Source organism: Eptesicus fuscus, chromosome 14 (genome assembly GCF_027574615.1).
Source record: "Eptesicus fuscus isolate TK198812 chromosome 14, DD_ASM_mEF_20220401, whole genome shotgun sequence".
Classification (NCBI taxonomy): domain Eukaryota; kingdom Metazoa; phylum Chordata; class Mammalia; order Chiroptera; family Vespertilionidae; genus Eptesicus; species Eptesicus fuscus.
Genome location: NC_072486.1, coordinates 31,011,347 through 31,034,491, shown reverse-complemented (window position 1 = coordinate 31,034,491; position 23,145 = coordinate 31,011,347). Strand labels below are relative to the sequence as shown.

At 35.3% G+C, this 23,145-nt stretch overlaps 1 protein-coding gene and 1 pseudogene across 6 annotated transcripts in view; one reads left to right on the top strand and one right to left on the bottom strand.

Annotated features, from left to right (window-relative positions):
* Positions 1 to 23,145, top strand: part of RUNDC3B (RUN domain containing 3B) — a 102,339-nt gene that overhangs the window by 67,670 nt on the left and 11,524 nt on the right. For 3 of the 6 annotated variants that reach the window (XM_054726176.1, XM_008149427.3, XM_008149419.3), the window contains 5 exons: positions 136 to 225; positions 3,713 to 3,793; positions 5,884 to 6,052; positions 11,238 to 11,395; positions 21,987 to 22,133. In XM_054726176.1, coding sequence (XP_054582151.1) covers positions 136 to 225; positions 3,713 to 3,793; positions 5,884 to 6,052; positions 11,238 to 11,395; positions 21,987 to 22,133 — 645 coding nt within the window. The remainder of the gene's footprint in view (positions 1 to 135; positions 226 to 3,712; positions 3,794 to 5,883; positions 6,053 to 11,237; positions 11,396 to 21,986; positions 22,134 to 23,145) is intronic. The other 3 variants (XM_008149436.3, XM_028157658.2, XM_054726177.1) reach the window with 2 other exon arrangements.
* Positions 2,700 to 3,528, bottom strand: LOC103294036 (glycine cleavage system H protein, mitochondrial-like; annotated as a pseudogene).

Sequence of the window (23,145 nt, the reverse complement as noted above, 5' to 3'; positions counted from 1 at the left end):
GGGTGACCCAATTATGTTTTTATTTTGACAAACTAAATACAATTTAGTTCTTTCTAGTGTACCATGGGCTCTGATTTCTCTAGATGAAACTTGCCTATTTTTAATATTTATGTATTCACCCATTTCATTTTTCAGAAGATTTTATGAAGATGGAGCAATTGTCTTGGGTGAGGAAGCAAATATGCTTGCTGGCATGCTGCTTGGGCTCAATGCTATTGATTTCAGGTACTTAATCCTCACTAAATGTATTCAGTTTTAAATTATGCTACCTTATATGGTTTATACTTATGATTTTTTTCTTTCAATTTTCTAAGAAAAGCACATACTTAGATATTGATATTTGATTCATGTTGTTCCCTTTTAAATGACATCCTTTTTCTAAATTGGTTTGCTCTCAGGGAATAGATTGTCTCAAGTTCTAGGAATTAACTTACAGGCTTGCTGTCTAGTTTGGGTCAAAAGAAAGCTTAGACTACCTTCCCCAAGCAGAAAAATCATGGACTCTGGTCCAACCGAAGGAAGATTTTGGATTTTATCTCTTAGTATTTTCAGCTACTGCTTTAAAATGAAAAGAAAGACACTAAAAGTAGGTTCAAAGCTAGAAAGTCTTTTATTATTTCATGTATTGAGATAAAGAAGACCCGGACAGGATATCTTGGGTGTCTTATGTTTCTTGTGTTATGTATCTAGAATATAAAACATATTGTTAATATTTACTTTGATTATCAATAAGATGAATTGATTCCAGTCTAAGATTACATGCACTAAAAGGGGACATTGTAATTTCTTTTTAGATTTATGAAAGCATCCTTTTGCATTTCTTTAACTCATTTAAGATTTTACATTATACTGATAGTAAAAGATTCGTCTATAACAAGAACTCAAACATAAGAATGAAGGAAATATTATATTTTTATTTCAATATATCACTTAAAATCCAAGAATATTATTAAAATAAGTTTAAATTAAAATCTACTTTTAGGTCTTTAATTGAAAAATAATGCTGCCCATTTTCACTGAGGTTACCTTTTTCTAGTAAATCACTTCCTTTTCAAAATATTTGTCATTTTCTTTAATCGAGTAGTTTTAGGTTAATTAGCTTAATTGTTTAGGATAAACATGATGGGTGAAATATGAAGGTTGTCTTATGATCCCTCTAAGGGTATCAACTTTTTACATGGCATGCTGCTGGCTCTGTCTAAATCCTTTACAATTTTATTTTTTATTTAAAAAACAACAACCTGGGTGAAGAATGAACTGTTGATTTATTGGAACCCATTGATACTATATAATCAGCTGGAAACAAATGTCTTAAAGATATATTAGTAATGTTTCTGTAAATGAAGGCAAACCCATATAAAATGTTGCTAAATTAATTCTCTTTATTTAAATCTGGAAACAATACATACCCTTGATATTAATATATTAGGACAAGTATTTCCACAGTCAAACTTCCCAAAGAAACCAGGAGGTAGTACTTCGTAGATGAATTTTTTCTTTTGCAAGATTAACCTACATCTTTTAAATATTTCTTTATCTTGTTAGAAGCTATATTTTTTCCTTTTAATAATAGTAAACTTTGTTTTCTTTTAAAAATGTAAATGATTTATTTTTATGTAATTTTTTTAATTGAAAAATTTTTTTCATTAGTTTGTATTCAATATTATTTTATATTCATTTCAAGTGTATAGCATAGTGTTTAGATAATCATATACTTTACAAAGTGTTGCCCCTGATACTTCTAGTACCCAACTGACACCATGAACAGTTATTATAATACTTGAGGCCTGGTGAATGAATTCATGCACGAGTGGGGTCCCTCGGCCTGACCAGTGATTGGGCCTGATTGGGGCTTTCTTGCCTCCTGATTGGGGCAAATCAGGGCCAGCCCCCGGGGGGAGGGACTGCGGGAGGTTGGCTGGCCACGGGAGGTTGGCTGTGAGAGCACACTGACCACCAGGGGGCAACTCCTGCATTGAGCATCTGCCCCCTGGTGGTCAGTGCACATCATAGCGACCGGTCAACCAGTTGTTCGGTCAACCAGTGGTAACAGTCGCTTAGGCTGTTATATATATAGATTATTGACTATATTTCCTATGCTGTACTTTACATCCCCATGACTATTTTTTAACTGCCAATCTGTATACTTCACAATCTAACAATAGTAATCTTAAAACTAAACGCCTTTTTAAAAACAAAATAAAACAAAAAACTAGCTGTATATACCATTATACAAAACAAAGATTACTGGATTGGGGAATCAGGAGATCTAGAGTTTTTTTACTGGCTTTACTTAACCTTTTCCCTGTTGTCATGGCCTCAAAAAACATTGAATGGACATTAGAAGATTTTTTTTTAGGTCTAAGATACAAGCCATTTCACCTATTCAAATAGTTTAGAAAACCCTCATTTAAAAAAATGTTTTTATTGATTTTAGAGACATAGGAAGGGAGAGGAATAGAGAAATAGAAACATCAATGAGAGAGAAACATCAGTCAGCTGCCTCCTGCATGCCCCCTACTAGGGATGGAGCCTACAACCCAGGCATGTGCCCTGACCAGGAATTAATCTGGTGACTTCTTGGTTCATGGGTTGACATTCAACCACTGAGCAACACTGGCCAGACTTTTTTCTTTCTTTCTTTTTTTAAATTAAAGTTGTTTTATACTTCTTTATTTAGGGAGAGGGGGTCTCCATTTTCACTCCTCAATAGATTTTGTGTATTTCTTATATGCTTCTCCACTCATGGGTTCATCTGCATTAGTTCTGCAGGGTTACTCAGTGTCATCTGGGTCAGCCAACCATCTTCATGACAAGATGTGCTGACAAGTCCTGGATTTTCTGCAAGAGCTTCATTAATTTCAGTTACTTCTGATTGAGGAGAATAGAGTTTGCTAGCAGCTTTCACACTTTCCAAAGCACTAAAGTCATCTTGTTTGTTCAGTTTTGTCCCAATTTCAGGCAGACTATAATAAATGATGTCTCCCAAAGCTGCCTGTACAAAACTGCTGATTTCCACTGTTTCCATATAATTTTCTGTTGTTATCCGTTCATGTTTCTCTGTGAATTTACTCACTGAGAGCAGTCGAGGCCAGTGTGTACCTGGACAGCCCCGTCCTCAGGGCCTGGGCCACACCTTCCCTGCTGCTTGGGGCATTATGTTCAAAGGCGAAAACCCTCGTTTTCTAATTATTCAGATCCTTTTAGGAATACTTAGTGTCACCTGAGAACTTGTATGAACAAATCTTCGTTTAAAAATTCTCTAGTGACATCACAAAAGGTTTAATAAAGACCAAGACAGTATGAAACAATCTTTGAAAAGATTCCTCAGTATACAGGGTATTCCCCCAAAAATGTATACACACTTTGAGTAATTACAAAGTCAGTATTTATTAAAATACATTTCATTTCCAAATTGTAATAGAATCAGCTGGCGAAGTATATATCCATTTCTTGGGACACCGCGTATTTTACTTTTGTGTGATATATTTATGTAACAGAGTATTAACTTGTACAGTTCTTTGTCATTTAGATTAAAGGTAAAACATCTTTATTGAGATATTTATTTGTAACAAGTAACATTTAAATTACAAACAGAACACATTACCTACAATTTGATGAAATAAATGTCTCTAGCAGATTGTTTATAACACTTAACTTTGATTTAAAATTTTATATATGAATATGGAATATTTATTGTCTGTTGTCTTAGCTTCTGCCTAAAGGGAGAGGGACTGGATGGCAGCTTTCCTGCTGTAATAGACTACACACCATATTTGAAGTTTACCCAAAGGTATTTGACATTTAGAAATATGTTCTTGAAATCCAAATTTATTGTTAAATGCCTTGTTGCACAATATATTCATCTGATTAAAATTACTTTTTATAAAACATTTATTTCATGTCAGAAATCATTCATAAATATAAACTCTAGTTGCATTTTTAGTATTTAATATAAGTATGCACTTATTATATAATTGTAATCCCAACATATATGTAGTTTTTTTTAAAGTACATGTATTTTTTGCTGTAGTTATGATAATAAATCTAATTGCTCTGTAATCATCCATTGAGATTTTAAAACTGTAATTAATTATTTAGACTGTTTTTCATTTTATCTTCATTATAAAGAAAAGAATAATAAACATTTTTGTGCAAATCAATTTTCTTTTTATTTCTATTTTGAATTTACTGTTATTCAGGTAAATACAACAAAAATTTTATGGCTCTTAAAGTCTACTTTTATAAAAGAGTTGTACCAATTACCAGTCTTATGTGAGAGTTATGGATTTCCCTCAATCTCATCAGCATTAAAAATTAATCAGATGAAATCCATAGATTTTTCTGAAGGTCTGCCTTCACTTATTGATTTCCTGAATAGAATGATGATTTTTACATACTTCTAAAATGTTATGATTAGGCCAGAGCTGTAAGGGAGAGAGAAAGAAAGTGAAAATAATATAATGTATACACACACAATCACGATACGTTATTTATGGAGTGCATAATGTAGGAAAGAATCATAGATGTTGAGAGTATAGAAACACATAGATGTTGAGAGTATAGAAACTTCATGAACTTCTGAAAAATAATACATTTCTTATCCCCAAGATAATCATCTAGTGAGAGAAGTCACTATTATTTCAGAGGTAGGAGTGGGAAGGTATTTTGGATGCTGAGGGAGAAGGAGACATAGAGTATTGTGGTACCAAGCTTTCTAACTTAAGTTAGTGGATTCTTGAGGAAAAGGGATAATTCTAGTACATTAGAGCCTGAAAAGTACAGCAATAAGATGCTTTGAATAGGTATAATATTATACTGTTTTGGGATATGTTGAGTTATAGTACCTTTTGTGAAGGTAATGAATAGTTCAAAATAATACTAGTAAAATGATAGTAGTAATATTTATTGAATGTTTATTATATATAAGGCATTGATTGGTCTAAGAACTTTACTTCTGTTAACTCATTAATCCCCCAAAGGCAGTGAGAAATGAGAAAACGGAAGCATAGAAAGGTTAAATAACTTGTCCACAGTCACACAGCTAGTTTGTGCAAAGTGGGCCACAAGCCTGAAATTAAAGAGCAAGATCACAGCTGGAGATAGGAGGTTGGTCATCAACATGAAGATGGGAGGGCTATTTTTGTGATCTAGGAAGTGACTTAAATTAAGATATAAAGTTAAATGCAAACACTAATCTGCCTCTCTTACATAAAAGCTGTAGTAATCATTACAAGGCTTTTTAAAAGATATAATTATGGAACCTTCTCAGTTGGTGCCCTCAGAATGAATTTAATGATTTTACTCTGTGTCCTCAACTTTTAACCACTTTTTTCCTGAATTTTTATGCAATTTCCTTTCTTTGATGCACAAATCCAAAAATGTACATATAGCTTTCTTTCCTTTATGTACTAAAGGATTCCTACCAACTTGTTATGTAACAGGCACTAAAATGAAAAGGGAAATGCCACTTCAATCTAGTCACTAACCAGTTATTATTTCTGACCATAGTTTTTCATTTTAGAAAGATTTAAACTATCCTAATTGACCCAATATTTTAAAAATGTAATTGCTTCCACCCAAATATACATGTATTCAACACATTTTTTTAAAAACTCTATTAGTTTCCTAATTTTAAGAAACCTTCAGAGTCTGTCCCTCCTCAAATTACTGCATGAAATAATACATACTACAGAAAAATGAAAAAATATAAAAAAGGCATTTCAAGAAACAAAAGTCTTTATATTATCATTAATTATAATGGTATATTTAGTGCTAAATATTTTAGAGTTTGCTCACCAGTAGCTTGAAAATACAGAAGTATTTCCTAAAAACCAGAGTGGAACACAGTATTAACCTTCTTTTTAAACGTCAATCTCCCAGCTCTGACAGCATCAGCAGCGATGAGGAGGAGCTGAGGACGCTGGGCAGCAGTGGCAGCGAGAGCAGCTCTCCCGAGAACGTGGGGCCCCCTTTCATCATGGACGAGAACACGTGGTTCAACAAGTGTAAGAGAGTCAAGCAGAAGTACCAGCTAACCCTGGAGCAGAAGGTATCAGTCAGTGTCCACAGCCTTGAATCCCGTGCCCCGTGTTGCCGTTGGACTGTCTCTGCCACACGCGCTCTCAGCTGAACGAAAGGGTTTGCCCTTGCTCCTTCCTTTCTGTTCTTGAATTATCCTCCTGTTCATTAAAAACCAAGCAGTGTTTGAGGAAAGGCTTTTGTGTGTTAAACATTTTCTAACTTTATGTTGTGGTATAAAAATCAGCCATTTATTCTTCTTTATGCAGTTTAATTTATATATTAGAGATTTTAGTTCCTACGACTGATTTCATAAAATAGTACTTGGTTTGTGAAAAAGCAGTAATTGCCTAAGTCCACATATGCCTCATTTGTCCTTTTTAAAATCAGTTATTTTAGAAACTCTTGTATATCAGACACTGCACTTGGCAGAGTAGAGTATTTAGCAGAAAGGAAAAGAAACTCCATTATCTTGAGGAGCTGTAACTTTTTTTTTTTTTACTGTATTATCTATTTTCTCCTTTCAAGTTATCATTATTTATAAATAGTCTATTTAGGAAAAGCCTGGTGGAATGAACAATAGAAGTATTGGAACAATAATAAATACACTGAGGAAAATGAGTACAAAGTAAATTTACAAATATGAATAGATTTTATATAGACCAACAGCTACTGGTTAGAAAACATAAAGAAAAAGATCCCATTTATAATAGCTATAAAACTGTGCCTAATGTCTATGGAAAAAACTTTCATACGCTATTAAAGAAGACTTCTCGTACCAGTCTGATCTCATGTCAGACTAAGACCACCTGACAGCCTTTCATTGTAAAAATACGAAAATGCTGAGCAGAATACAGTTTTAGAAGAGCTGCATGCAGCGCTGCTCTCACAGAATGGGCGCTCACTAATGAGCGAAGCATACAAAGACCGTTCCCTTCACTTAGGTGCATGTGCTGCTGTTGCTGTTTTGTTTGTTTTTAATATATTTTTATTGATTTTAGGGAGGAAAGGAGAGGGAGAGAGACAGAGAAACATCGATGAGAGAGAAGCATACACCCCTACTGGGGATCAAGTCCACAACCTGGGCATGTGCCCTGACTGGGAATTGAACTGATGACCTCTTGGTTCATGGGTTGATGCTCAACCACTGAGCCACACTGGCTGGCCTAGGTGCATGTGTTTTAATACAGGGGAACGGTGGACCTAGGCCCACTGTCATTCAAGAGGGAAACTGAACATAGTAGGTAGGAGTGAGATGCAAAATGACAGATTAACCATAGAAATTGGCAAATAAATCTGGACTACATGAAACAAAAACTACTATTTTAATGGCCAATATGGGGTGGCATTGGAGGGTTGAAATATATTTAACAACTGACTTTCACAGAGGAAATAGAGAAGCCCTGATATGTACCATTTGCTGATTCTGTGGGGTAAATACTCCCATCGTGGCCAAGTTAAAGCTACCAATGTGATATCCCTAAATGCAGAATTGGGAAAAAATGTACCATAGCACATCACTGTATAGCATTCTATCAGACAGATTCAACAGACAGAAATGACCTTAGGAGCACAGACAATAGAAGATAAAATAAAATATTCAAAAATACTTAGGAAGTGATGAGCTTTGAGTGGTTATTTCCTTGTTTTTAATATAATTTACCTAGTTATGTCTATATAATTTAATGTTTAATAATAGCCGTGTTTTCAAAATTTCTGAAATTCAGTAATCAGCTCTCGAGAGCTAACTGCAGCCCACCACTGGGAAGCGAAGTGGGACTAAAACTCTAACAATATTAGAAAAGGTAAGAGAGGATGATTGAAGCTAAAGCCATTTGAGGTCTTTCTGTTACAGTGAAAAGGGTAGACACATATTTTAATGTACCTGCCTGTTTCCAAAGTTGTGATTAAAAGTAGAATCTTTAATTTTCAAACTAATAATGATAAGACAAATAAGGAAAATTTTATTACTACAATAGGAAGGAGCAAGTGAGAAAAAAATAAGGATGTTATAAAAGGTGGTACCACCAGAAGAAAAAAGGGTGGCACCACCAGATAAAGTGTAGAAATAAATCTCCATCTAACCACCCGAGTCAACATCACCATAAAAGTGAACAGCATAAACTTGCCCGTTAAGATCAACTCTTTATTTTTTAATAATAAATTTTAGTTATATGTTGTCTGTAAGACACATACATAAAAGACACACAAATGTTGAAACTAAGAGGATAAAGATATAGTAGGCAAAGTTAACCAAAGGAATTCTGTATTAATGTTATCCAACGTGGACATTAAGGCAAAAAGCATTAAGACTAAAAAAAGACATTGTCTTTGTAAAAAAAGAATTCACCAGGAATGTATAACAGCGCTGAACTTACATAATGTAACAGTGTAGCCATGAAAAATGTGAAGCATAAATTAATAGATTGTCCAGGAGAAACTGACAAATCCATAATTACAGTAGAAAATTTTAACATCTTTCAAAATAATTTACAGATTCAACGGACAAAATATTACTAAGGATGTAGTGAGTTTGAACAGCACAATTGGTAAAGCTTGATCTAAAATTTGTTAAATGCTAACAATACACATTCTTTTCAAGCATATATGGGACAGCTATCCAATTTGTATGGAGCATATTATGTCACAAAACAAATGCCCACAAATACCAAAGAAATGACATAATAGTGATCACAGTGCAGTAAAGTTAGATTCAATACAATATGTTTACCACCACCTGTACACCAGCAATGGGAATTTAAAAAATAAGACTTCTAAATTATGTGTCAAAAGAAATGAGTAAATAAGAATGAAAACAATGCATACTGACAATTTTGTTACAACTTTGTGCAGTACTTGTAGAAGTACTTAACTTAGAAAAGAAAGTAGGAAAATTAAAGAGATAAGTATTTAAGAAGTAGACCAAAAAAGAAAAATCAGTTCCAAAGGAAAAAAAATAAGAACAGATTTTAATGAAATAAACAGAGAAAAAAGAATGAACAAAACCTCCCTCTCTCTCATCTCCTCCCTCTCCCCCTCCTCCCTTCCACTCTGAAAATCAATGGAAAAAATATCCTCAGGTGAGACACACACAAAGAATGAATATCAGGTGGGAATGTGATTAATATAAAAACAATAATATGACAATTTGGCATTATCTAGTAAATGTAAAGGTAATGCATGGCCTATTCCCAACAATTCTATGACTAGTCATATTTCCTATAAATTCTTAGATGTTTGTACCAGGTAACGTATAACTGAGTGTTCACTGTAATATTATTTATATTAAGAAAAAGCTAAAAAACAATCCAGAAGGCCATTGACAGGAGAGTAAGTAAATAAACTGCAATATTCATACAATGGAATACTATTCAGTATTGAAAGCAAGACATCATTGTAGATGAAAAAGTCAGTTTCAAAAGAATATAGACAAATCTCAACAAAACTATTTTAAGACAACATACATTTGTAAAGCTAGAAAGATTAGTAAGGAGATAATAATAATAAATCTCAGGATGTTGTTATCTGTGTAGCGGAAGCAGGGAGTATCATTAGGGAAAGGCATTATAGGGGCTTAAAAGTTTTGATAATCTAGATGGTGGGTACATAAGTTGCATTTGATTACTAATGTATATAAATATTTGTATATGATTTATATATTAAGCGGTGTGACATATAAAATACTTCATTTGTAAAAATTAATTTTAATGTTTGAAATTTTATTATGGAAAAACTATTTGAGAATTGTCAGCGGACAATCTGAAAAGGAGGCTTAATGAGGGCAGAGAAGTGTTAACTTCTATTAACATGTATAATAATAAAAGTGTAATATGCTAATTAGACCGGACAGCCGAATGACCTTCCAGACGTCCTTCTGGACGAAGCCATGGTGGTGGGGGCCAAGCAGAGGCAGTTAGGGGCGATGAAGCAGGCAGGCAGGTGAGCAGTTAGGGGCGATCAGGCAGGTAGGCAGAATGGTTAGGGGCAATCAGGCAGGCAGGCAAGCAGTTAGGGGTTATCAGGGAGGCAGTCGAGTGGTTAGGAGCCAGCGGTCCCGGACTGCCAGTTTAGGCCAGATCCTGCAGGCCTAAACTGGAAGTCGGACATCCCCTGAGGGGTCCCAGATTGCGAGAGGGTGCAGGCTGGGCTGAGGGACACCCCCCCGCCCCTGTGCACGAATTTTGTGGACCAGGCCTTTAGTGTATCATAAAGCTAAACTAGTTAAAAGACTTTGTTAATGACAAATGAATAGGATAACATAGTGGGATAGAAGAATACTTTAAGAAAAAAATATTCTAATTAATATCCTGAGAAGAATTTGTAAGCACATTGTAGCTAAAAAGTAGGATGTCATGAGAAGGAAGGGCACCATCAGACATGATAGAACTGTCGGAAATTAAAATTAAGATTTTCTGAATTAAAAAATTCAGTATAAGGGTTTGAAGGATAAATTCAATGAAGTCTTTCAGAAAACAGAGCAAAAGGACAAAGAAATTGTAAATGGGTAAAAAATAACTGACAGAAGACCAGCCCAAGAAGGCTTATATCTATTTGGTGTTTCCTAATAATAATAACTAGGAATTATGCATTGCACACAGTGTAGCAGGTAGAACTCTACCTAGACTGATTTGTTTAATCTTCCCAACTAGGAAGATTAATGCTCTTACTTTTTCAGATGATGAAACTGTGGCACAGAGAAATTAAGTAACTTGACCAGGATACATAGCTGATAGCTAGTAGACCTGGACTATATAGATACTAGGCAGTCTATAAGCCTGCAGGCCTCGTCAAAACAGTGTACTGCTTCCTACTAATTTGTTAAAGCTAAAATGTTAATATCTGTTTTGAAAGAATAATCACATAGAGGCAGTTTTTTAATTGGTCAATCTGTGATTAGGTCTATATTCTGAAACTAGGAGGCATATTGAGTATTTTATGTTATTGTTTCAGAGCTTAGAAATGAAAATGTTTTAACTAAGTTTTACCTTAAATTACAAATGCATTTTAATGAACATTAGAGAAGAGCTTTAAATACTGAACATATGTTAAATTTTTGTACTAAATTAAAAAAAATTATTTTTACTCTTTCATCAGTGATACTATAAAAAAGTTTTATTACAATATAGATATGACTAACATTTAAGCTATTGAGCATTTGTCTTCAAAATATATTAGAATTTTGTAGTTGGCTATATCTTGCTAATCTGTATTTCCAGGCTTATCTTGAAGAACTCTTACGACTTCGAGAGAACCAGCTGTCTGAATCTGTCTCCCAGAATAAAATACTACTACAAAGGATTGAAGATTCTGATCTGGCCCATAAATTGGAAAAGGAACAATTAGAATATATAATTGTGGAGCTGCAAGATCAGTTGTAAGTGAGATCCTTTTGGGAAAAAATTTAGCAGTATAGGAACATAACTAAATGTCATGTTTTAACATAAGATTCAAATTCCAAGAAATCAGATCGCCTGCTATTATGTTCCTTTTCACTTCTCTTTTTTGAAAGTTTACTTTTGTTTTTATTATAAAAGTAATTCATGCTCATTGTAGAAACATTACAAAATACAGGAAGAAAACAAAAATTACTTTCAGTTGTGCTACCCAGACTTAACTAATATAATTTGGTTGGATTCTTTCAAAAGCATATGTTTAATTTTAAAAGCACTTATTTAGTTATTGATTGATTGAGTGGTTGTAGAAATATGGAACATAAGACCAGTGCTGCTAAAAGAGCAGTGCCACAGCACAAACTTCTTGTTGCCAGAATATTACTAAGCACAGTTCAGTATAGCTAACTTTTTTCTCTAGCCAGACTTCTTTCAATGGAAGAAGCTGTGTATTGATCTACATTCTAGTACAAGCTCCTTAACTTGTCACTATTCAAAGCACTTGTACTAATCATACCGTTTTGTCAAACTTGATTTTGTCAATTAATTGCTTATAGTGAAAATCTCATATTAATATTTACTTAATCTTAAAGGATGATTTTAAAAATTTTCTTGAAAGAATTTTAAGCTTTTGGAAAATTTGCAAGGGTAGTACAATTTCCATATGGCTTTTCCTAGATTCACCAGTTTTCTTTTCTTTTTTTTAAAATATATTTTTATTTATTTCAGAGAGGAAGGGAGAGGTAGAGAGAGATAGAAACATCAATGATGAGAGAGAATCATTGATTGGCTGCCTCCTGCACGCCCCTACTGGGGATCGAGCCTGCAACCCAGGCATTTGCCCTTGACTGGAATCAAACCTGGGACCCTTCAGTTCCCAGGCTGATGATCTATCCACTGAGCCAAACCAGCTAGGGATAGATTCACCAGTTTTCAATATTTTGCCACATTTGTCATCATCCTCTCCTTCTCCCTATATATACAGACAGATGTATTATTTTTAAACCACCTGAGAGGTTGCATCCATCATGTCTCTTTACCTCTTAATACTTCAATGTATTTTTCCTAATAACAAAGATATTCTCTTACATCACCATAGTTCAGCTTTCAATTTAAGACATTTAATTGATACAATACTTTTATCTTATCTATAACTTATACTTCACTTTCATCAATTGTCCAAATAATGTCCCTTATTGCAACTTTTGTTTTTCTGGAAAGGATCCAATCCTGGATCATGTTTTTAATTTGGTTGTTAGTCTCTTCAGTCACTTTTAACTTAGAGTAGTTTTTCAATGTTCTGTCTTATAAGAGATTGGTATTTCTGAAGAATACAGGCTAGTAATTTTTATAGAATGTCCCTCGATTTTGGTTTGTTTGTTCTTCCCTCTGATTAGAATGAGCTTATCCATTTGTGTCTGGATTACAACCTAAGTGGTGTGTCCTCAGGATATCACATCCAGAGATACATGAGTTGTTATTGGCCTTTTAGTAGTGCTATTAATTTTAATCATTGGGTTAAGATGTTTTTCTCTTCTGTATAGTTACTGTTGTTCCTTTTGTAATTAACATGTAATTTGCAAGGAAACTAAGTAAATATAAAAGATGATTTTTTAAGTAAAAAAGTTTTATTAAGGAACATAAAAATTTAGTGTTATCTAGGAATTTGTATGTTGATGAAAAGAATTATGTTCACATATTGTTTCTTATATTTTTCTAATATTTGAAAGTTTCTTATATTTTTTCTAATTGTCCGGTGGAGTCTCACTCATTTAGGGGTAGAGTAACACCTTCGGTAGCCCCTTGCTTCGGTAAGCAGGGAGAAAAATATCAAAAGCCAAACAATAGAGATTTCTGGTTATTTCTTTGCAATGAAAAGATTAAGGTGACTTAGTCATTCTTTTACAAATAATCTTGGTAGTTTGTCTAAATTGTTTTAATATAAGAATAATTATGAAATCAGTTTTTATTTAATCAGCAAGATATTTTCCTTTCTTCCATGTTTATTGAATTTATTGGGGTGACACTGGTTAACAAAATTCCACAGATTTCAGGTACACAATTCCATAATACATCATCTGTACATCACCATTTATCTCCCTGTATCTTCCTCCATCTTCTCTCTCCCCTTCCACCCACCCCGGCAGTCACCACACTATCATCCATGTTCATGAATTTTTTTTTCTCTTTTTTTCCTCATTACCTCTACGACCCCCACCCAGCCCCAAACCTCTCTTCCCCTCGCTCTTTCAACAGCTGTCAACCTGTTCTCTGTCTATGAATCTGTCTCTATTTTGCTTGTTAGTTCATTTTGTTCATTAGATTCCACACATGAGTGAAATTAATTGGTGCTTGTCTTTCCCTGAATGGCTTACTTCATCTAGCATAATACTCTCCAGGTCCATCCATGCTGTCACAAAGGGTAAGATTTCCTTCTTTTTTACAGCAAGTAGTATTCTATTCTGTAAATGTACCACAGCTTTTTTAATCCACTCATTTACTGATGGGCATTTGGGCTGTTTCCAGATCTTGGCTATTATAAATAACTAGAGGCCCGGTGCACAAGATTCATGCACTGGGGTGGGGGGTCCCCTCAGCCAGGCCTGCACCCTCTCACAGTCCAGAACCCATTGGGGGATGTCTGACTGCCGGCTTAGGGGATCGGGCCTAAGCCAGCAGTCAGACATGCCTCTCGCAGTCCGGGACCCCTTGCTTCTTACTGCCGCTGTGCTCACCAGCCATGAGCCCGGCTTCTGGCTGAGTGGTGCTCCCCCTGTGGGAGTGCACTGACCACCAGGGGGCAGCTCCTGCATTGAGCGTCTGCCCCCTGGTGGTCAGTGTGCCTCATAGTGACAGGTTGTTCCCCCATTCGGTCGATTTGCGTATTAGGCTTTTACTATATACGATGCTGCAATGAACATAGGACTGCATATATTCTTTTGCATTAGTGTTTCAGGTTTCTTTGTATAAATTCCCAGAAATGGAATCTCTGGGTCACAAGGCAGTTCCATTTTTAAAAAAATATTTTATTGATTTTTTACAGAGAGGAAGGGAGAGGGATAGAAAGTTAGAAACATTGATGGGAGAGAAATATCCATCAGCTGCCTCCTGCACACCTCCTACTGGGGATGTGCCTGCAACCAAGGTACATGCCCTTGACCGGAATCGAACCTGGGACCTCACAGTTCGCAGGCCGATGCTCTATCCACTGAGCCGAATTGGTTAGGGCCCATTTTTAATTTTTTGAGGAAACTCCATACTGCTTTCCACAGTGGCTGCACCAATCTGCATTCCCACCAACCATACGCAAGGGTTTCCTTTATTCCACATTCTCACCAACACTTATTTTTTTATTTATTGATTATAGCCAGCCATTCTGACAGGTGTGAGGTGATATCTTGTTATGGTTTTAATTTGCATTTCTCTGATGATTTAGTGACATTGAGCATCTTTTCATATGTCTCTTGGCCATCTGTATGTCATCTTTGGAGAAATGTTTATTCAGGTCCTTTGCCCATTTTTTAATTGGATTGTGTTGGGGGGGTTTTTTGGAGTTGAGTTTTATAAGTTCTTTTTTTTTTTTTTTTTTACTTTATTTTTAACGTCGCCACTATTACAGATGTTCTCTTCCCCCTTTGCCCACCTCCACCCAACCCCTACCCACCTTTCCCTCTGGCCATCACCACACTGCAAAAATACCCATCTTTAAGTATTCTGTACTTAAAGATGATTCTGATAAGTGAATTGTGAACATTCTAAAAGAAATGGGTCTTATTCTGTTCAGTATTCTTGTAACAGTTTTTGTGCAAAGGAATCTTTAAGACACCACTTTATACCCATCCTGAGATTGTAGCTGTACTATGGGAAAGTATATCTTCAACTTCTAAACTCAAGAAACTGCTGGAGCAATTGATTAATTAAGATTTACAAAATGGCAATTTCCTAATTGTTACTCCTCCCATGATTATTGGCCAAAATCATCTACAAAAAGGGGCTTTTCCTCATTAGTTAGGGCTTTTTGGTGGTTATCATTACAGTTCTGATAGGATATTATTAATTTTCTGAATAAAATTCCAACACCCTCCTTAGTTACCAAAGAGATGAAGATTCCGTTTCGCTTTCTCTCTTTTATTTTTGAGAATTTAATGAACTTTTTATATATGATATCTTCTATAATGTAAATTAGCTCATTCAAGATTCATTAATAAGGTGATGATGTCAGCATAACAAATAAATCACCCGATTCATAGTTATCTGGAAGTTAATGTTTCTCTACAAGTAGCAACAGCCAATGCAAAATATACTAATTTAGGCAATTACTGCAAGTAACCAAAAGATGGCGTTCTCTCCCTGTACATAATCTTTCACCTTGCATTCCTCTGGCTAAGTTGAACTACAACTTGGAGGTGCCTGTGCATTTTGTTCTTGCCTTCATGGCAAGCCTCAACCCTTCCTTATATCCTCTTTTATCAAATGGCTTTTCCCTTGTTATTGTTTTTGTTAAAGTTATTGCAATATTTAATAGGAATTTAATAAATATTTTATTTGGGTTGAGCTTTTGTTAGGATTATTAATGTTCCTCTTAGTGTTCTAGTAAAAAGTCAGATAGGTTTTGAGTTGTCAGCTCCTAACCCTATTCTCCCCATAGGCTAGTTATTGTCAGTGTGTTATTGCAGAACACTGTAGTGTTTCGTTTCTGTATTATAGAAGAAATGCCTATATTCAACATGTTTCTATCACTTACATTTATTTTTCTTTTTGATACTCAGATTGTCCCACATTTGTCTAATTCATTATATTAATTCTTGTATCCTTCTGACATGACCCATTTGTTTTTTAAGCTCTACATTCTCATTAATGTTTTTTTAAAATATATACATATATATTTTATTGATTTCAGAGAGAGATAGAAACATCAATGATGAGAGAGAATCATTGACTGGCTGTCTCCTGCATGTCCCTGTTGGGGATCGAGCCTGCAACTCGGGCATGTGCCCTTGACCGGAATCGAACCCGGGACTCTTCAGTCTGCAGGCCAATGCTCAATCCACTGAGCCAAACCCGCTGGAGCCTCATTAATGTTTCTTTTCAAATGATGCTGTAAAGTTAAGTTCTAAAGTGCAACTAGGGTTGAAAACCACTGCTGTTCTAAGAGACTTAGTTAGATTTGGGTTTAATTTTTGAGACAGGAATATTTCATAGGTAAATAATTTATAGATTTTGGCTACCTGGATCCTTTTTAAGTTTCTTTCAAAATGTTTTATTTGAAGGGAAATATGTATACAATAATATAAAGTTAATGTTTACCCCATGGCTTTGTCTAAAATTAACAGAAACAAAAGCACACAAATAAGGAACATTTTTATATTAACATTATGAAGAAATTAGGATATTCACAAGCTATATAAGCATTTTCCAATTCTGGACAACTTTAAATGAACAAAGAAGGTACATTCTCATCACTTCTCCTGGTTCTAGATTGCTTTTGTAACTTCTCTGACATTTACTCATTCACTTGGCAAGTACTTACTGAGAATGTATGAAGAGCCAAGCGCTATTCCAGGTGACTCAAGAATAAATAAAACATAGTCCTGCCCTTACAGAGCTTACTTTGGGTGGAGGACTGAGACCGACATTAAGCAAATAGCGTTTGTTTCTCTTCCAAAGTAGTAAGAGAAGGTAGAGGGAGGGAATTCTGTCATTCTGTGTTTCTAAGAGAGTTAGGGATGGGATGTATTCAACACCTGATATTTGGTGGTTTTCCCTTTCTTTGACTTCAGTACCTGGCCATTCTGTTCATTAGCATAAACATCTGCATTAGTATAGTCATGACATAATAAATTCTTTATTTTCATGAACATTATAGCCTAAGAGTTTCTCAGTGATCTTTGTCATAAATGGCATTGGAATACATCCTAAGAATGACAGCACATGAGGCAATAAATGATAAGTGGAAAATAACCAAGGTTCGCTGCAATGGTGCTAGGCATTTTGCAAGACCCACTCTCAAAACTTACGTCATAGCCATGATCTTCAAATGTATTGCCTTATCAAAATATAAAAATACTGTAATATTATCGACCTTTGGGGTTGCTTGGGAATATTTGGGATCACAGATAGTAAATTCTAAATGCCAAGGGTTGTATGTCCTATATACATATGTGCAGCAGCCGAAAGTATAACCTTGTTGTGAGCATCAGCACAGCCTCTGAGGTAAATGAGAAAGAAGCAAAGTAAAGGAGAGAGGATAACCCTCAAGTTTGGAGACACAAGATAATTAAACAAAACAAAATAAAATTTTGAATTGGTTAAGCATTGCTATCAAAATATAGAGTACAGGATTCTAGACCTTTTCAAAGAGCTTATAAGTAACAGTAGATGAGAGCCTAATCTCTGAAGGACGGAAAGAGACCAGACTCTGGAAGCCTTACCTTTTTCTCTCTGTTAAAATAATAAATGAAATTATTTAGGGCTCAAAAGAACGTAGGATCTCAATTCTGAAGCCAGGGTGCTGTGTATTTATAGGGAATCTGTTTGAGCGATTTGAGAATATAAGTGGAGGGACCACCAACATTTAAGGACTAAATGGAGAGAGGGACCTTTGCTGAAAGAGATCAAGAAGGAATAGCCAGAGAGATATGTAGTGTTGTTATTTCACAAGAGAAAAAATGTATATGAGATTCACTTAGCATTAAAAAATACCATTGCCTGGGCCCCACCATCATAGAACTCATTTCATTGATCTGAGATGATGCTTGGCATCAGTATTTTTAAATGCTTTCCCAGTTATTTGACTAGGGTAGAGAACCACTGACTAAAAGTCACTAAAGCAAAGTGATATTTATTACCCTCTTAACAGCAATTTAATCACTTCCCTAAACATTAACCCTTCGCACTTGCTTGCTTTTTTCTCGGTTCCTTTATTCTACTCGGGATTTAATTTTTTAAATACCCCAGATTTTACAAAGCACGGCAGTAGAATAAAAAACTGGAGTTTCTTTTCATACAAACTTATTTATTTGGATTTTTTTATATTTCAAATTATTGATACATTCGAAGAGTAATTTTAATCTCGACATCTGAGTGCAAAAGGTTAAAGCTACATAGATGTTTTATTAGTTTAAGTAAGAAAGTTGCATTGGAATTTAATTTTCAGTAATATTGAAGTAGAGTATATTCTGTATTTGCTATCTTCCCTTGCATATTAGATTATTTCAAGGTGCTTTTTAAAATTCTGTGCTGTCCTTTAGATTCATTCTACTGACATTTATTGAGCCCTTCTTCTGTCCTTAATGCTGGGCTTGATACTAAGAATCTATACTAATAAAAGGGTAATATGCTAATTAGACCAGACATCTTCCAGACAAAGCCACAGTGGCAGGGGCTGAGGCAGAGTGGTTAGGGGCGATCAGGCCAGCATGGGAGAGCAGTTAGGGGCGATCAGGCCATCAGGGGAGAGCGGTTAGGGACGATCAGGCTGTCAAGGGAGAGCGGTTAGGGGTGATCAGGCCAGCAGGGGAGAGGGGTTAGGGGCGATCAGGCAGGCAGGCAGGTGAGTGGTTAGGAGCCAGTGGTCCCGGATTGTGAGAGGGATGTCTGAGGGGTCCCGGATTGGAGAAGGTGCAGGCCAGGCTGAGGGACATCCCTCCCCACCCTGTGTACAAATTTCATGCACCACGCCTCTAGTACAGAAATAATTTTGTTCTAGTTCCTGCCCTCAGAGTGCTCTCAGGGAACACAGACATGTAAACAATAAGAGCATAAGGTGTCCACAAAGCTATGATAGATGCTTGTATTGGATACAGTGTGAGACAAAGGAAAATGAACTAGGAAAGATTTAAGGAGGTGGTGACAGTTATACTAATTCCTTAAAGTGGTTTAGATATTTGATAGACCAGAAAGGTAAGAGATGGGTTTTCTAGGCAGTGAAAACAACAAAAGCTAAAACAGAAAGAGATTAGAGTCCAGCAAATAGGAACCTGCATGATGGCTCCTTGTTACTTAACATAGAGGGAAAATGTGTATGTGTGTGGCCAGATGAGAAAGGGACTTATATGCCATGCTAAGGAGGTCTGTGAAGTTACCAATTTCAGATCAGATTTCCATTTTAGAAAGGTAAACCTTTAAAATAATATTTTCTAATAAATACTTATTAAGTAACTACTTTGTTCCAGGAACTGGGATAGATACTGAGAATTTAAACATGAATAAGATAATTGAGAATATCAGAGTCAACTAAACAACTGACATCTAAGTGATGTGATGAGTGTATCAGAACATGTATACATGTATGGTAATAAAGGTATATACACATTATGGAAGTAGTGGTCCAGGAAAAGCATCACTAAAAGTTGATTTTAAAATAGAGCTCTGTAACCTAGGAAGAGAAAGAATGTTATTCTCGGTAAAGGGAGGAGCATATATAGAAACATTGGTGCAAAATATCATATGAGGAAGATGAGTATAATAAAATATTAACTAAAGTTTTATTAGAAGCAAATAGTTTATCCGGGAACATTGAAATACTTTTATTAGGACTGTACATTTTTACTTGATATAAGCCTCTATTAAAAATTCAGATGCCTATAAAGTATTCCACATTATTAGAGGATGGGGTAAATAATACCCTTCTTGATGGCTCAATTCATGTGACAAAATCTCACACTGAAACTTAGCAAATTATTTGACAACTTGGATGTAGAATGCTGTTTTAAAAAGAGACAGTAATGAACTCCTTTTTTACTAAATTTGTTTTTCCTTAAAAAACATTGATAAACAGATTTCTTCCTGAGAAGGTACAAAGGATTCACAGTGAAGCCTAGGTGTTTATGAACAACCCAGAGTCTTATTGTGTTGTGTTGTATTGCATCAAACTTGGTTAAGATAAGCTAACAATAATCATGTGAAGAATAATTACAAATCTGGGAAAAATAAAGTGTGATGATGAATTACTGCCTTATATATAGTACAAGTTACATATTTAGAAGATATAGGAACTTTTCAGGGTTTCGCTGGGTTCATAAAATAAATTACATTCATTAAACATTTCTGTCATGCCACGGAGGGCTTAATACAGAGCTACTTTTTCTTTGAAAAATAAAACAACTCTTTGATCCTTAACTGAAAACATCGATGAAGGAGATTAAGAACATAAATGGAAAGGCATGCTGTGTTCATGGATTGGAAGAATTAATATTGTTAAAATCTCCATACTATGTAAAGCGATGTGCAAATTCAGTGAAATCTATATCAAAATCCAGTGGCTTTTTTCACAGAAACAGAAAAAAACGATCCTAAAATTTGTACGGAATCAAAATGACCCTGAGTAGCCAAAGCAATTCTGACTTCTGCTTATTTAACTTGTAGTATTCCATTCTGAGAGAGAAGCTAGTGTTTACATAAGATAATATTTCTTTGTGGACATGGTAGAGCAAATATGTTTAAATGCACACAGGTATTCTGTAAAATCAGAAATGTGTGCAGCCTGTTGGAGACATATGAAGTGGGCTTATTCCATTGGAAGCATGTTGACAGCCAGAGGTACGGTGCAGGCTGGTTTTCTCGTGTGCAGGATTGTCTTGCCAGCACACCACTGACGGCCACCCACACAGGACTGTCATTGTCTCTGAAAATTAGTGGCAAGCACATACTACTTCCGTGTCTGAACTGATGGCTCAGAACCTTGGTATGGTAGAGTTGTGGACTACTGTTGGAGAACGCAGGTGGCCTAGGTGGTATTCTAAGGTCTGTTATAGGTAGAATAAGAACTTTGCAAACATAATTATGCCTTTAAATTATCTTTAACCACAAATTCAGATGTGGAATTAGTTTTGTGACAATGACCAGTTGGTTTGTGAAGTTGAAATTTTGGCAGAAAGCTAGTCTTTTTCAAGTTCTTATGATCAAGTAACAGTTCTACAAATATGAAAGGAAACCATGGGTTGTAATAATGGCTTTTATTCTGTAGCTGAAATATTTCCAGTGGATTATACTGTTCAATGCAGTTGTCATTGATTTAATTATTTTCATGAAAATTCATTAATAGTCACTTCTATCAAAAACAATTACGGGAACTTCATGAATTTTTAAAAAAATTTCTGCATTAATTTTATTTTTAATCCATTAAATTCTTTTTGTTTACCGAGTTAAATTACTTACATAGATTGTGAATTTTGAAGCTAGAAAATCATACACATGGGATCTTTATTTTCCTTCATATTTTAACTGGCATCTAATAACCTGTAGCTTTAAGATATCACCATTGTTTTTTAGTTAAGATGTAAAATGCAGCTTGCATCCTTTAGTCTTCTAGTAATATCTCTGTGGAAACAGTAGGAAGTTTGAATGTCACAGGAGATTTGTTGTAGCTAGTCAAGAAAGAATGAAAAACACATATTGTAGGAAACAAAACAGACCTAGCCCCATCTAGGCTTCCCGTAGTTTTGTTCACAGTCTATTAACATATCATTTTAAAAAGATGAATTTTGGGGGCCTAAATTGATACCATTAATGGCAGGTTCCTCTGCCATTGCAGAACAATGAAGACAAAAGCACTCACCATCTTAATATTCACAGGACTGTGCTAAAGAATAATGATTTAAGATCAAGACAAGAGTTAACTGCCCACCTCACCAACCAGTGGCCTTCCCCAGGAGCTCTGGATGTCAATGCTGTTGCCTTGGATACGTTGCTTTACCGAAAACACAATAAACAGTGGTATGAGTAAGTGTAATATTTTTTTTCCAACTAATTACAGATTTAGTTGTGCCAAACATGGCTGTCCACTTTGGTTTTTCAGTTATTCTTCTTTCTGAATTGATTATTAACTTAGAAGAAAAGTAGGATTTAAGTATACTTTGGCTTGGCAAGTACTTTGCCAAGTAGGATTTAAATACTTCGGCGTGGCAAGGTTAGGTTAAGGTAGTGAACTTGTTAATGTTTTGAAGCCAAGGCAGCCTGGGGAAGTAAAATTATCTGAGAAATTATTATGCAGTATTGTACCAGTTACCTACTTCTGTTAATCTTCAGCCAGTCTCTCAGTTAAATCTATGAGCTCCTATTAATGAGTCACCTATGTTTTAATTCTGGCTTTGGTGTTTGTATATGCCTTAGGACTAATTTCCCCCCTAGTAAGAAACACAAAATTCCATCTCATGAACAGATAGAAAGATATATACTTGTTTTTGTGGGTCTAAAACAGTTTTGTTCATTTTCAATAAATCTAATTTGTGGAGGCTATAGAAAATATAATCACTCTGCCTATGTTGGTCCCAAAGTTCAGGACTGTCAGTTAGTTGTTAGTTGTAGTTTCCCAATTTTGAGAGAGTTGCAAGTCTTAGTCTTTCTTCATTTTGGGACTTGTAAATTGTTTTCTTCTTTTTGGCTTTAGGCACTTTCTCATCTGTTTTAAATTTTTTATTATTCCTTTTTAAAATTCTCACCAAGGATATGTTTTTCATTGATTATATGGAGAGAGAAAGAGAAAAAACAAAACACACAAAAAACACCATCGATGAGAAACGTCAATGGATTGCCTCCCATATGAGCCCCAACGGGGGATTGAACCCACAACCTGGGTATGCGCCCTGAATGGGAATCGAACTTGTGACCCTTTGGTGCAGGGGACGATGCTCTATCCAACTGAGCCACACTGACCAGGGCCCACATTCCCATCTTGATCATTTTTTTCAGTATCTTTATTTTGCTATCCGTGTTCAGCTAATTTTCTGATTGT